We start from the raw sequence: 16,680 nt of genomic DNA on the forward strand, positions 1-16,680 counted from the left end.
GCGTGTCATGTAGCGATTCCAATCTACCTGCGGGTGTTTAGAAGACTGAGATATATTGCGGGAAGCCATTCAAGTATATAGTGTTTTAAATTATTATTTTTTGTTTTACTTGTTTAGTTGTAGTTTATATAATTTTTAGTGAAAGCTAAACATGGCAACGTACGTGGAGAGCGACAACGGGAGTGATGAAGATTTCGAAGTTGGTTCGGAGGATTTCGATACCAGCCACAGTGATGCTGACTTATCACTCAGCGATGATGATGAAGAGGATGTGGAGCCAAGAACAGCAGAGGACTGGGTGTTTGTTACTGATCCCTACCATGATGCCAGTCCTCCATCATTTGATTTTGCACCTGTTTACACAGATGTGCACCCCGCCATGGAACTTGAGAGTTTGCGTTCTCCATTGGAGTGCTTTTTTGCTTTTGTTCCCAAAAAGCAAACAAACAAAAGAGCATGCAGCTACTTACAGGTAAGCCAGCTACAAACGGGAAGCTGTTTGGTTTGAAATAGCAGTGCTGTGACAAAATACTATCAAAACACAGTACTGGGTACAAGGCAATGAAGCAGGCGTCTGCGGCAGCCAGATCCATCACAATGCCTGCGCAAAGACGCATTTGTGACTATCCCTCCAACACAAGGGAAGCACAGACTGCAAAAAAGGTGCAGGGTCTACTACGAAAATGAAAACAAAAGAAATGACACAAGAAAAATGTGAAGTCGTTGCTAAGGCAACCCCAGGTTCTGTTGTATTGAGCATTTCAATAAATGGCACAGAGCAAGTCGATAATGACACACATTTTGATGTGTTAGATTGTTATTGGATAATTACTGTTTACTGATTATTATTGTTATTAGCAGCGTTTTTGTTTTCATTGTTCAAACAAAAAATAAAAAATAAAATTAAAAAAACGTGTTTTTATCTGTGAAAATCACAGTTTAGGTCATTTATTTGTGTTTTATTCATCATATGTTAACATTATATAGCAATTACAGGTTTGAAAACATTATTATTATTATTATTATTTTCAAAATGTGGTACCTGGGAAAGGGTTTCAGTTTTACATCTGGAGTTGAAGTGGTTAAACAACGTCCACCTGCCCTGTGTCTGATAATGAACTTCAAATTCCAAATGCTCAAACATTTGTGTTGCAAGGGCCATGCTTAACAAGCACAGCAAGGCAAAGATGCGGAGAACTGACGTACACAAGAGTAATCTGCTTCACATTTTAAATGTGATGGTTCATAAAAGCGGAATGCATTCAGGCAATTCACTAGCAAAACAAAAACATTTCTAGTTATTTAAGATCATTTCTCTGCCCTTTTCTGGGTTTAGACAGCCGTTGCTCTCTCTTGCAAGGCTATTTTCCATACTCCACAGCTACCACTAATTGCTCAGGTCTACACTCTAAATGACCTACAATTAAAACCATGTGAAATCTCTGCTTGGTTACAGGGAATGAATATTATCATATGACCTTTAATGAAGATCCAGTTTTCTGCATATTTTTCACTTCATGATGGAACTGTGCTAATATAGTACTATAGTGTGTTCTTTCATACATGAATATTAGCCTTTTCAATAATAGATCCTGGAACTTAAGTCAAAGAATGACAAGGTCACCATGGTGAGCATGAAATCAATTCCACTTAAATGGCACTGCAGCAGAAATCAGAATGAGTTCAGTTCAGTCACCAGACACTCCTTTTCTACATCAGCCCAAATTGACAGAATCAAGGTACAGTAACTTTAGAATATCTATTCCACTATAAAGTGTATTTGTAATCAATTAAGGTCAATTAATCCATTAGCACAGGACAGCATTTTTGTAATGCAAATGTTGGGGGATGTATCCTGACAGAACAATGCCATAAAGCTGGAAAATAATGAGTGGTTCTGTATTTTGTTTTTTATCAAACCGACCCACAAGACTTTAAACCCCTATTATTACAAAGGTGGGACATGATTCAGCATTAGAAAAGGGTACATTAATGAATTAAATGGTGCTGATGAATGATTCACATCAGCAAAGCAATTCTAAAATAACAGAGTTTCATCACCGATATGGAACGTCACTAAAGGCTGCACTCCTACCTACATGGCTGTCTTTGTTGCTAATGGCAACCACCAATTAACTGGTTAAATGTTTTTCAGACAAAGCAAAACCAGTTAAAAATAGCCTTTCCTAGCTCCCTGAATTGGCCAATCTCACCAAATCTTGTAGAACCACAAAAACTTCTGCTTCATTTTGATACATTTTTGACACAGACTAAAGTGGTGTCTGGTGAACAACATGGGGTCAGCAGCAGTGTGTAAACCATATCATACACTTTATACCTAATGATTGCTCACTGGCACTTTAATTCATGTATTTTCTCCTTTCCGATCACTTCAGTGTCTTTTGGTTTTTGTCTGTTGTACATTTTTTAAATGTGTTAAAAAGGCAAACCGCTTGTTATTATGCTGCCAATTATGTCACTATTGTGTTTGTTAAAAGCACAAAGGCACACTATGTAATGAAATTACTCTAAAGCCTCATCATCACTGTATAAACTTTACAAACAAGCATCCTTATATTGATATAATTGATTCAAATGGAATTGGAATTGGAATTAGAATTGATTCAAATGGAATTGGAATTGGAATTGTGAATTGTGAACAATGGAATTGAACCCAACCCTGACCGTATACTACGTTAAACTAGCAAGACATTGGACAACTGGTTGCATACAGTATATATGTTCTGCTAAATTCTTTAAAGTAATTTAAGTTCTGTGATTTAATTGGAAATTATTTGGCTAAACCCTTTAAAAAACAGTTTTGTCATAGATATATGACAACTTCTACAATAAACGGTTAACTAACAATCAGTGAGTCTATCCTTGTTAAATGTAATTATACACTACACTCACTCAGTTTCAATTTCTGTTCATTGGTGAACATTATGGCTCATGATGCAAATGAAGCAATTACAACCACTGCTATTGTGGGAATCAAACAACAGCAGGGGAGCATTTATTAAGAATTACCGGTATGTGTGCAGCAGACTGATGTTTAAGCTACAATAGTTTCCACAATGTTCAGCAACTGCAGACACAAAGCAGGGATATTTGTTTGGGAAGATTGACTCAGTGGTATAATGACCCTGTACTTGTAAATACAAATATCAAAACAGGAGAGTATGTAAGAAGGAGGGTATAAAAATGACACCTTTAACCACCCAGAAACAAGGCCCAGCAATTTAATTAAAATACAATACAAACAGGCAACTATATACTATAAATCATATTGAGACAAAAAAAAAGGAATGTGGGAACTACATTAATGTTGTAATATATAACGATATACAGTAACATCCCTGCCATTCACTGATATGAATAGATGTTTGATTCAGAGATATAGCTCATTGTACTTCAGATCTTCCTGGCTTCAGGACTTTGATTTAAATTGACTGTTTTCACCCTCTGACTCCTCTTTCACACTCCTCTCACAGGGTTGTCTTATTACACAAACCGTTTGGTTTCCCGCATTCCTATACTGAAAAGTGAAGTTTTGAAAGGATGGTGGTGGTTTGACTAAACAGTACAGTATTTTGAAAAAGACAACACATAACTAAATGAGGTACATTTCCTGCAAAATCCTACATACATTACGAAATCCTAAAGACAGAACTAAACAAACTTGAATACAACTCTGACAGTACGCTGAAGCTCTGATTGCACCTGGCTCATTAATGCCAAAGATGCCACTTGACATATCTGATGTGATGCAAACCTTCTTCTGCACAGTAGGGGATTGAATTTGTTTTAATTAACATGCACACCTTCTGGTCTGCAGCATGCTATTCAAACCTTTTGCTTTACAATAGAAGGTTTGGACTACACTGTACACCAAGGAATCCCGATGCTCATTAAGAATCAAGCCATGCCTAATTATTCAGCTACTCCCTGAATCGACTTGCCTTACAAGACTTGATTGTTAGGCTTATACATCAACCTAAAGACAGACAAATCCATGATGTTATTCATGCCTACCTGCCACAGGTTCTTTGGTGGGAAACAGCTTGTTGTCAACGGTTACGCTTATATCATAGAATACTTCTTCTTCATCTCTGTCAGCATCTAGCTGTGAAAAAAATGAGTCACAGAGTTACGTCTTTTCAATGCAGATTTTTTGTTTACTTTTAGAATTGAGTTTACTACAGGATTAGAGTCCTAAAACTTTTCAAATGCATTGGTATAAAGTTGCATTCATGAAAACGGTCATTTTGTGTGCATTGTGCTGTTCAGACTCCCCCAGGGTCTCCCCAGCTGGTTCACATTGTACACTCTCGTTTTCTCTGGGACTGACTCTTAATATCTTTAGCAAATATCTGCAAATCAGAATGTGAAGATGCAAGCTGTTTTTGTAAACCTTATAGAAAAATGGTCCAACAAAACAGCTTGCTGACATTTAACAAATATAGCTTTTAGGTTTCAGAATCAGGCACTAACTGTTTTCCAGATGGTTTACTCTAGACAATTAGACACATAAACAAATATTCTGAATAATCTGTGTTCGGTCGGTGGAGAGTTAACTGTCATACTGCAAATTCAGCTACAGTAGGACATTAAGAATGTTAAATGGCAAGGAAGGATTACATAACCATACATACAAACAGCCCTTTCTTTACTGAAATAGATTTAATAGATACATCTGAATTAAAATACAGTGGTGACATCAATAATATTGAACTATTCTTACGTGACTGGGCAGTGAGCTGTGATAAAAACAAAAGGAATATGTCGGCTCCTGTGTGTGGTTTAGCCACTGTGATTCATTCTGACAGTGTTCGGTGTCATGGGCTGTGTGAATACTCCTAATGCATGGTTATTGTGTGGTTTAGCCAATGTGATTCATTCTGACAGTGTTCCGTGTCATGGGCTGTGTGAATACTCCTAATGCATGGTTATTGTGTGGTTTAGCCAATGTGATTCATTCTGACAGTGTTCTGTGTCATGGGCTGTGTGAATACTCCTAATGCATGGTTATTGTGTGGTTTAGCCAATGTGATTCATTCTGACAGTGTTCCATGTCATGGCCTGTGTGAATACTCCTAATGCATGGTTATTGTGTGGTTTAGCCACTATGATTCATTCTGATAAGTGTTCCATGTCATGGCCTGTGTGAATACTCCTAATGCATGGTTATTAGTAAAAATAAATATAAAAATAAATAAACTGAGCGTATGGAAACCCAAAAAAGCATTTTACACAAACATTTCTCATGTAAATGTCTCGAGTTTAAAAAAAAAAACTTGCATGGAAATGTTTATAACCCCATGAATGTTTATATGGTAATTGCTCCTTAACAGACAGTCCTTACATTGTGTGGAGAGGGTAGCATAAACACAAATTTGTCAATGCTATCCTGTGTACAGATGTCATCCTCTGCACAGAATACTAGAGTAAAAATCAAGTTAAAAATCAACACTTTTCATGTTCCGTAGCATTTCCTGGGTACAATCTTAATAATAAGTTAAAAGGTTTTGTGTAGGGTGTCTTTTGTTCTACATAAAAGAAAACATTTTGCACAGTTTGAGCATCCAGACCCAGTAAGATTATTTTGAATCCCCAAATTGCACAAGATGAATCTCTTATCCCATAGAAGACACCCTACCCACAATGTACTAACTTATATAACAATACCATATTTGTTCTCTTTTAATAGGATTGTTAAACCCATAATTGTGAAAGTACTGATAATTGTGAGGGGACATCATTATGGCACAATACTGGATACTGGGTATAAAACAGGAAATAAGCAAGGTTAGGAGAATTGATTGGGTTTCCTTGACAACTAACAAATACAGACGGCTACCTTGCAATCTGGTGTACTTGCTGAGAGAAGCAGCCCTTACTCCTTCGAGGCAGGCTTGCACTTTGAATGCCAGAAGATACAATCTGTCAGACTAATTATAGAAACATGCTTGGTCGCTACTGCAGCTATGTCATATTAAGGAGATCAATAACTCGATTTATGGAGGGTACAGCTACTGAGCCCTCACCCATCTCTGCTCATTAACGTATACCTGGCTAACTGATTAAAGCATTCATTGCAATTAAGAAGCTACTTAAAGTGAGTAACTGAAACACAATGCAGCCAAGATCATCACTTGTAAAGTGACATTTTAAATGTGTTTTTTGATGACTCACAATTAGCTTTAACTTGACATTTGAAGGCACAGAAATGGTTTATTTAGTGAAAGTGCTTTTCATTTCAACATACACAGAACCTAATTTCATTTGACCCAGATCTTTATGACTTTGACAGCAATTGTATTTTACAATGTGGTCTCCCATTTCACCACAGACATTCTAATAAATGGATTGTCTTTACCCTAACGTTAATATTGAACCAATTCAATTATAAAAGCAATCCACACATTATTGATGTGGGTGTTTTCCCACTTCTCTGGCATGAGGGTACTTTGACAAAACGTTTAAAAGGGAACACTATTAGAAACAATGTTCACTTGTTGTAATGTCTGACCAATAAAAAGTCTCACTGGCCTTTTGTAAAGTTTTCTTTAATAAAAACAAAAGATCTCCCTCTTAATACTGTTTAACCTTTTCCCTTACTTCATTAACAACTTATGATGTCCATAGCAATCAATAATAAAGCTCCTTTACCTCTGACTCCTCTGTATTAATGATTTGTGACAACAAAGCCTAAAACTGATAGGAAAAAAGATGAGTATACACCTAAACTACAAATGACAGCAAATGTTGAATAAAACATAAACATTCAGAGAAAAAGTCAAACTGTAAGTTGAAGGTAACCTAACTATGAAAATAATACATTTGAGTTGCCCTTACTCATTAAGAATCCCCATGGAAAGGTAGGGTCTCTATTTCAACATGTGTTAAGATTTTGCTAGTAATGCCCAGTATTTAAAATGATCCGTGCAAGAATTCTGCACCACCACACTCCAGTAGCTTTGCAGTGGAGTTTTACCCTCACGATATATATAACTAAGGTTCCATCTGTAAGGATGAGAATGTTCGTAGTTTTTGTACTTTAATACAAAATGTAGTTTTTACAATTTAATGGAATTATTATTTTTGAATGTTCTCCCGCAAAATGGGCTCCGGCAAAATTTAAGGAAAGTTTCCATATCCAGCTTTTTGTTAGAAAATATGGGTGTACGCTTCCTATAAGAATAATAAAAAAAAAAAACAGGAAAGGGCTTTTGTAGACAACCGAGTCTGGACCTCTGGTTATTTCATTGCCTTCAATTGCCTACACCTTAAGTTTACAAAAGAGAATCTCAGCTATTTGCACTGGGTTGCTTAGGCCGCCTTGATATCAATAGATATCAATTCTAGTTTAATCTATTTTAGACCAACATTCAGCACTAAAATACTCTGCACAAATGGTTTAAAAAATAAATGGTTTATTTACTGTTTAAAAAGGGCGCTCTATTAAATGACTTCTGAATTGGTTTAAAAAAGGCATTGTCTTTTAAAAGTAGCTGAGGTCCGAATGACTGCTACAAACCAACAGTAGGAGGGTTAAACCTCTTTCAAGTCTTTCAAGACTTTCTTATGAAGTTTTCAATCATCTGGATGTTCACACAAATTCTATCAATCGCTATAGGAAAGGCCAAGCTTTCTATCCTGTCATCAACACACTGTCACAAAACTATAATACATCTATCTTTCACGGCAGATGAAGTTTGAACATCTCCCTTAAAAATCTTTACTCGGTTCAGGTGGATTTAAACGCTACAATCTGTGTTCCCATTTGTGCTGACACCTGAAACTTGGTTCATAGTGCATCAGATAGATTTGAAAATGCATCTCACTGCTGGGTATCTGAACTACATGCAGTGGTCAATCATCCGGCTTCTCAAATTCCTGACAGAGCCACCTAATCCTGACCCAAACAACCCCTTCCATTCAGTCCTGGGCCTCTCTCAAGAACTGTGCTAAACTGTGACAATGTGCTGTTTGGAGACGACAAACAAAAGCATTACCAACGATGCCCTCAATTTTCTTTCTCTCTTAAGAAATAAATTGTAAAAAAAATAAATAATAATAATTTAAAAAATCACAACAACTTGAACAATCTTAATTTTACCAAGAAAGCCTTTTGAAGCATCTTGATAATGAGAGAGGAGCGATGCTGCACCAGTGCTGTGAACTGTGCTCTCGCTGTGATGCTCCAGTTTCCATCCTTATTTGCCATTAATTTGGTTTAGAGTCCTCTCTGAAACAGAGCGCTGTTGAAGATCCCCTACTGAGAACAACCACTTTAGGCTGAGAAGGGGTTTGTGATCAACCTCATCTCGCCACCACCTGCAGATCTCCTGGGGCTTTCAATCTCCTTATGGCTTGTATAGAAGCCCACAGATGTAATAATTGTGAACAGATTATTCTATATGACTGAAGGTGACTGAAAGCATATTTATTGAAATGAACTCCCAAGTGGCCTATATGGTTGCTGCTGAGATGCCTCAGTCAGCACTGTTTGTAGCATCAGTATGCTGACATTCATTTTTTTCGTTACCTTGAGTTATTATTATATATTAGATATATTGATTCACGAGCGTCATGACATAAGTAATACATAATTTTTTTATTTATTGATTCATATCGTGATTGGCCTTGGTATATTGTGTCCGGTGGTCAACTCTGCCTTAGAGAACACTTCGGCCAAGAAAACATAGATCTGGCAACAGAATATCCTTGTGTTTCTTTTTGACTAACTGGTTTCACAGCTTCACAGCCATTTGTGCTTCTTTTCTTTTTCCCATCACTATGGTTTAAACTGCCAAAATCTGCAGCAATTAGTGGTTGTCAGTTGTGGAAGAAAGATGTGTATAATATAATAGTATAATATGATGTCCCCTTTTTACATTATGTATTCACTTATATGAGTAATACGACCAGACATTTCTGTGTTTCTGTTCTGAATGGCTGTTATACAATAGAAAACTGCCGGGACATTCGCACGTGATGGACAACATCCACTGGGGCTAAATGACACTGATGGGAACAGACAGCTTTAAGAGCAGATGACAACTTTTCAGTTTTAAAGAATAGGGAAAGAGACACATCCGTCACTTCAGATTGCCATTGTTCTTTTGACAGCGGCATGCTCACAAAATCTATTCACCTATTCACTAAGACAGTGCTAGTTAACAATAATTGCATTCATGAATCATGTACCATATTAACTGAATACATTTTATTGACAAAAAATGCCATTAAGCCTGATGGCATCTTACCTGCACTTAACTGTATTGGTCTCCATACCCCCACCCACCCTTTTCATACAATTCTCATTTTCATACAAGGAACCTAAACCCACCAGATTCTAAACTTCAACACATCAATACCAAAAAAAAAACTTTTAACACTTCTACACACTTCTATATATATCTCTAGATTTTTCTGCACTGCCATTTCATTTAATTTGCATCATCTTTTTTCATTAAGCGCTGAAAGTTATCCATGAAAGTCATCTCAAGAGAAATAACAGTCTAAACATTGGATATGTGCACTGCAACACCAGGCAGATGAAAAGAACTGTTTCTTTTCCTTAAATGAACATTTTGAGGATCATTTGTGTTTAAAATACTTCATACATTACTCTGATAAACAGGGGTTACAGATGGATGAAGACACCTAATAAGGGATATTACTGCCTGGTTTAGAGTTCATCCAGCTGCTTTATACAGTTTTTATAATACCATCATGATTATACCCTCAGGTTGATTTATTTTAATTATGCTTGTGCCTCCTGCACAGAATACCAACATGCCAAAAAATGTCTACAGCTTTGCACCAATAAACATTTAGTTTCACTTCACTTGTCATTGATATATTTGCTGGACTGGTCACTAGTTTCTAAAAATGTCAAGAACGTGAATAGCAACATAACAGAGAGAGAAGTCATATGGAATGCAGAATCCTCTGGCTTGATTTGTTTATTGTGGGATCACGGCACAGGTTATACCCTGTGTGGAGTTAAATACCCCTTAACTTAAGTTACATGGAAGTTCCAGAGATAGACGTTTGTTGTTCTTAAGATTTAAAGTGAAAGAATGACCTGAATTACCCAAACTGCACTATAACAACACAACACAACCACCGTGCTAAATGAATTAATTTGCACACAAGGAACTGCAAATTTCAATAGGCATTCCTACACACAATTACTTCTAAAAGTACTCTCACTATACAGTTTTACAGTTTTAGAACAAAACTTCCAGCACCCAAGTTACTAAACAGAAACTTTCTAAAGAAAATTTGACAACCCTTTGGATGAGAAATCTTCTGCTGTATGTTTAAAATACTTCTACACAGACCATCACCATGGTGATGATTTATTCTCTGTGGCACTTCATTCAAATCTTCTCCATTGAGAAGAGCTTTCAGTGTGGTTGTTTGGCTGTCAGTTTTTATCATAAGCTGACTTTCATGGCTACTTCACTGTTCACAGCTTGAGGACCTATTGCTCCCCACTCTTTAGAAAGACCTTCTGTAGACACAGACCCGTTTTCATGCGACTGACCGCATCAGTCCAAGATCCTTCTTTTGTACACTGAAGATCAAAGAACAGCAAATGTATTGCAACTTGTTTATTTTAATATCATTTCCTTTTTTTTTTACTAATCAATTGTGTTTTCCTTGGAACTGGAGAAGACACTCAGTCACCTTCTGTGTTAATGTCAAAAGGAACTGAACAACTTCAGGCACCCAGCTTGCATGAAAAAATAGAAGCAACTAAGCTACAACTTTTATGAGAGCCAATTGATTTTGTTAGCTAGTGCAATTAATTAGAATGTTTTGGTCTTTGTATTTGCCCTTTGGACTGATGGGAGCTGCTCTCAATTCCAATGCAGGTAGCTCTGAGAAGAACAGAAAGCTTTGTAACACTTTCGATTATAAGACCATAAGTGGACTGCCAATTATACATTCCACTAGACTAGACTAGATTAGACTTTTATACTAATAGAATGTGGAGCAGGAGCTGTAATATGAAGGGCCACTTTACTACAGAGATTGAGTGCATTAGTATAATAATGGAATGAGTCTCGGTAATGGAATGTCATTGTTACTGCTCGTCGCCTGGCACCAGCAGACAGGAAGGCTTACCGTGACAATCAGGCCCTTTTCCTGGAAGTACTTCACCAGAGGGATGGCGTTTTGCTTGAAGTTGGCCAGGCGGCGTTCAGTGGCTTTGGGGTTGTCATCAGGCCTCCCCTGCTGCTCCGCCCTCCTCTCCAGTCGCTCCTTCAGCCGGTTATTGACACAGGCCAGGAACACCACCAGATCCGGGGTGCAGATCTGTGGAAACAGTCAGTGAGAGAGGCTTTTATCAGACAGGCATGGGCTTATCCTGCCAATGGACCAAGATATAGGGGCCTTCTAAGTGGCCACCTAAAATACACAGTACAGTATCACAAATTAAAGTGGTTATGGGTAAATCAGAATAGAACAGGTCAAGATGGGCAAGGGGTATTGCACAGTGCCTTCTCTTCTGCCTTCTCGACCCTACAGCGCTAAAGATCACAAGATAATACTAAATGTATATTTATATACAGGTTCCAGACATTTATTTAAATGTTTATGTTTTCTCATGAAGAAAATGTAGCTGCAGGCTGCAATATTCCCCGGAGAATAATATGAGGCCTTACAGCTGTGTCACTGCACACTGCCACCAAGCTGAAAAATACACCAATATCGCACAAAGCCCTACTGCACACCACAGACACTGCCAGTGCGACACACGCCATCTGGCAGTTGGGATTTGCCTAAAGCATTACAAAGTGAACTGCTTTCAATTCAATATTAAATGTACTCTGCCTTTCCATATTTCAGAATGGCAAGTTATATATTTTCATTAAAATATAATTCCAAAAGACAATATGATGCATTATGACAGTAAATACAAACATGCAAAAGCTATCTTGTTCCCTTCAGCTGTACTAGATTAATTACAATGAATATGTAAATCCACTGCATCAATCCAGATCCTTAGTATATTGCATATTCTATAGTGCTATTAACTCACATTGATTTGCCTTCTATGTCACATTTTCCACAGTGAATGTATCAGATAAATCAGTCTTGACAGAACATTTAAACTGCTGTAAGGTTATCTGGAACAATTTATCATATGGCATTATGGAAAAAGAGCAATGGGATATGAAGCCTGCTATTCACCTCCCTGGTTATTTGTTATTGGTTCAAATCCAGCCAAGGTTGGCAGTAGGGATCCAAAGTCTCTATGCTTTGGTGACTATTGGAAGCCTTTTTAAAATGAGGTTTAGTCTGATTCCTTCTGTCTGAATCCCGAGAAAGCACCATCACAACCGGTACTAATGAGCATGTTTGGAGGCAGTCACTCAGAGGAACCAGGGATGGGATGGGCACTTTACCCACGCATTCCTAATGAAGGTGTTCTGTTCAGGTAGGGTTGTGTGGGAAAGCCCAAATTGCTGCTGCTTATGTATTGACTTGCTCTGGATCTGAAAAGATGACTTCAATTTCCAGTGGAATAAATTAAAGCATCAGTCACAAAATAAATAAAAGATAAATAAAAATGGACTACCTAACATAAGAATCCCAAATAACATACTTCAGGGTTCTGTGTGTTGACAATTACTGGGCACTAATTAGGAGGCTGTGTGGTCCCTGGTTCAAATCCCACCTCAGCCACTGACTCATTGTGTGACCCTGAGCAAGTCACTTAACCTCCTTGTGCTCTGTCTTTCGGGTGAGACGTAATTGTAAGTGACTCTGCAGCTGATGCGTAGTTCACAAACCCTAGTCTCTGTAAGTCGCCTTGGAAAAAGGCTTCTGCTAAATAAATATGTTAAATATGCTAACACTGCAAGGTCACTTGGATTGGGAGTACTGTGCTGCTGCTATGAAATCATTCATGCTGCATTACCCCCAGCTATTCTCAAAGCTTATATACTGCACTGTATGTATCCGTCAAGCTCTTACTTCAATCCCTGTCCTCTGTGCCAAGTCTGCTACACAGTCCATCTCCTTAAGTGAAGACTTTTCAAAATCATTCATATTTCTTTCTGACTTATCGCCATAGCCAACCCAGGCTCTTAGCTAAAATATGTGTGTTTTTTGTGTTGGCAGCATCAGCTTCTGTCAACAATTACATGAAAACCTTGATTTATCTATGAGCTAAAGGCATGGGGAACAATATTAACAAATATCCAGTTTTGTAGGAACAGGCAAAATAAATTGAAAAAAAAAACCCAAAGGTGAAATGTATTTTGTTCTGATACAGTATAGTTTACATAGCAAATGTATCTGACAATGGCAGGATCAAGTGTCTTTTCTTCGGCAGGTACATTACATTTTGTGAGGTGTATCTAATCAAATTGAAGCACAGGTTCAAGCAGCACACAGAAGAAGATTGAAGAGGCAGACCTTTTTGGATTATGGCTCGCTAGTTTTTTTAACTGTTTAAAAACTAGGACTTACTAGTATATCTCTGCATGGTTCTGTTTTACAAAACTGTTCAAATAAATAAATAAATAAATAAACACTTTTGCAATTGTAGTATATATTTTTTTCTGTCAAAAGGACAATTTAAGACATTGGTTTCTGTAATTGTACAATGTTTGCTTTGTGTTTTACACGAGCAAGTCTCTCTCTCCTGTACTATGCCTATTGAATGAGGGGTACATCTTAATAGCCTTATACAGCCCACTGATCCAATGTTTCCTGCTGCAAATTAGTGGCCATTAAGATAAATGCAGTTGTGTTCATAATTCAGTGAGTACTGACTCATGGCAGTTGATGAAATCTGAAGGCTGGGTGACATGGTGACAATAGCTTTAGAGTGTCATTTAGCACACAGCATGAGCTGTTGTTTTTTTTACACCCACAGACACTTCTGCCTTTGACTTTGTGATTTGAATGTGGATTGAAGAGAGAGACAGTAAGTATTATTGCTCCCCGGAGGTCACTATTTTAGTCAGTCAATATCTGTTTTATTTTTGATCATGTGACTGCATTAGCCAATTGGATTGGGTTTTATAAAACCTATTATATCTATTATAACCTATTATACTGTTTGATTACTGTTGTGGTCATTCATCTCCTTATCAAGTAAAGTCACAACTGTAGAAGAAAAGAAATACCCTACCTGGTCTTCAAAAGATAGTGCTTGGGCAACATCTCTAGGAAATCCATCAATAATAATCCCGGGGGCATCAGGAATCTGCATCAGTTTCTGTTTTATCTCTGTAATAGTTGTTTCCTAGCAGAAATAACGTATTCATTATTTATAAATAATCACTACCCATGATTTGCTCAATTAGACCCCATTTAAGCCCCACATGCTTTGCATCTGCATCTCTAAATGTGAATCTAAGGCTTAGGTTGGGTTTTATTAACTTACAATTAGTTTCATAAAGCTGTGGTTATTATCCCCTGAACATAGGAAACATATACTGTTTACACAATAACTGAATGGTCACTGTACACTGATCTTACAATTTATGGTCAATAACCAAGGGATGCAAACCTAACATCTTCCAGAATCCTGTATATTGAACCATACTGTAGTGGGCAATGTAAAAAATGTATCAATAAAACATTATGTCCAGCAACTATATACAGATGTGACCTCAATGGTGCTAGATTATTGAAGGGTCTGGCCATTGTACAAATTGATTACATTATTACTTTCCAATCAAGTGTATTGCAAGGATTAATTGAATCTAGTCATTAACAACCTACTTTATAAGACTGCCTTGGGCTTTCACACACTGTTACAGTAAGTGTTAAGTTAATGATACTGGAGGACTTGAAGTGACTCAGTATTTAAACACTGTAGTGGTGATGCTCTTATACCTGTGGTGCTAATTCTCCGTTTGTAATTATTTTTGCAATTAAGCTCCATTTCCTGTTGCTGGTGGCATTGTGGAACATCTTGTTTCTCAGAAGTTCCCCGACAGAAATATATTCAAACCCATAGCGCTCTGCAATCTTTAGGCTCTGGGTCCCCTTGCCACTGCCTGGCCCACCTGTCATGTTAATAAAACAGAGTGTTGCTATGTTACCCAAAGATTAAAGGGCATATTTTTATAAACAGAAAGGTTAAAGCATTGATCCTCGTTATTTCCTTATCAAATGTAAGACCTCAATCAGAAAGGCTGGGGAATCAATAACGTGCGCATGAAGGTCACAAGGTCTAAATAGTTTGCCTTCAGTTCTTTGACACTAAAGTAGAAATGTCTCTGAAATGTTACATGTTGGCTTCATTAAATATTTTGTATTGATGATCCATGTGTCTCTGCTTTATATCAATACTTGTTACAGGGCTCTTCAAACACCTTTGCCTATTAGAAGATGGCCACACTGCTATGAAGTATTTCAAGTTGTGAATGTTGTTGACACAATGGGGGCAATGTCACAGCTATCACAAAATGTGTTTGTTTTTTAAAGAGGAATAAAACCAATTTTAACGATACAAAATTAACAAGAAACAATTATGTTTCAGAAAGGGAAAGTTTTGAATAGTGTTATTCCTCTCTGAAAATTGGAATTTGCCATTGCTTCCAAATAGGGCCCTAGTAGATTAGTTCAAGCACAGTCGTGCTACTTTGCAGTCAGTAAATACCTCATGGTGCTCTATCAAATAAGGGCAAGGGTATAAATCTCTGTGCCCAGGCCAAAGTCCAACATAGGTCAACAAACAATCTTACTGGATTTAAAAAGCACAGTCCCTATGCCATATTTGATGACCAGACAGCTACTGATGAGATGCTACATCTTGGTCCCAGTAGACAAAAAATACATTTACAGAAGAGGAAAGAGCTTTTAAAACCGGTCACGAGGTGGACTTGACTGAAATTAGAAGCTATTAGAATGAGAGCCCCCCCCCATCTTACCAATAACAAGGATTATCTTGGGACGTGGTCTCGTTGGGTCAAACACTTCATATTCCTCAATCAGCTCGGCAGTCTCAGACAGGTCGGAGTCACTCTCAATAGAGAACTGATGGATTGGAGGCAACCGATCATATCTCCGGTAAGGAAAATTAGAGCTATCTGGCAACACTGCGATGTCAAAAGGAAACCATGCATTAGAATAAAGACAGCATATTCTGTAAGATATGAGGAATCTCGTATGGACAGTTATGAATTCAACATTTTTCTAGGGCTTCAGTTAAACAGTTGAAAATCCTGGTTTATCATGATACTGTATATAACGGACATTTACCAATTTTGATTTATGCAAAAGGCTCAACATCTAGACCTTACAAAAAATCAAAAATATGAATTGTACTGTAACAGGAAAACATAATCAATCAGACTGCGAGTCATCTGATCCGAAACCAAGCAATACTGAATCATTAATGCACAGATAAACTACTTTTAGGCAGTTTTTTCACATGAGTTGCGATATTTCCCCTCAGGCATTATTTGTGCATGGTTATTAAAAAATTGACATTAATGGTGAAAATGTTACTTTCAGCTAAAAGTTGGGGGGCATCATTCAAATGGGGCATTGACTCAGCAGAATCCGGTATTATTAGACTCACATAACCCATAAACATAAATAATCCAACAGTAAATACAGCGTATTGATTGAACAGATCCCAGTGTTAATGAGTAACCTTGTTTGTTTGCATCTGGCCATGGTGACACAGTG

At 37.4% G+C, this 16,680-nt stretch overlaps 1 protein-coding gene across 1 annotated transcript in view; it reads right to left on the reverse strand.

Annotated features, from left to right (window-relative positions):
• The window catches only part of LOC117409352 (adenylate kinase isoenzyme 5-like), a 35,579-nt gene that overhangs the window by 16,076 nt on the left and 2,823 nt on the right, over window positions 1–16,680 (reverse strand). Inside the window, exons 3-7 of the mRNA XM_034015274.3 lie at window positions 15,918–16,085; window positions 14,878–15,050; window positions 14,168–14,281; window positions 11,146–11,337; window positions 4,036–4,126 (exon numbers count right to left, since the gene is read on the reverse strand). Coding sequence (XP_033871165.3) covers window positions 4,036–4,126; window positions 11,146–11,337; window positions 14,168–14,281; window positions 14,878–15,050; window positions 15,918–16,085 — 738 coding nt within the window. The remainder of the gene's footprint in view (window positions 1–4,035; window positions 4,127–11,145; window positions 11,338–14,167; window positions 14,282–14,877; window positions 15,051–15,917; window positions 16,086–16,680) is intronic.

Source organism: Acipenser ruthenus, chromosome 10, assembly GCF_902713425.1.
Source record: "Acipenser ruthenus chromosome 10, fAciRut3.2 maternal haplotype, whole genome shotgun sequence".
Taxonomy (NCBI): domain Eukaryota; kingdom Metazoa; phylum Chordata; class Actinopteri; order Acipenseriformes; family Acipenseridae; genus Acipenser; species Acipenser ruthenus.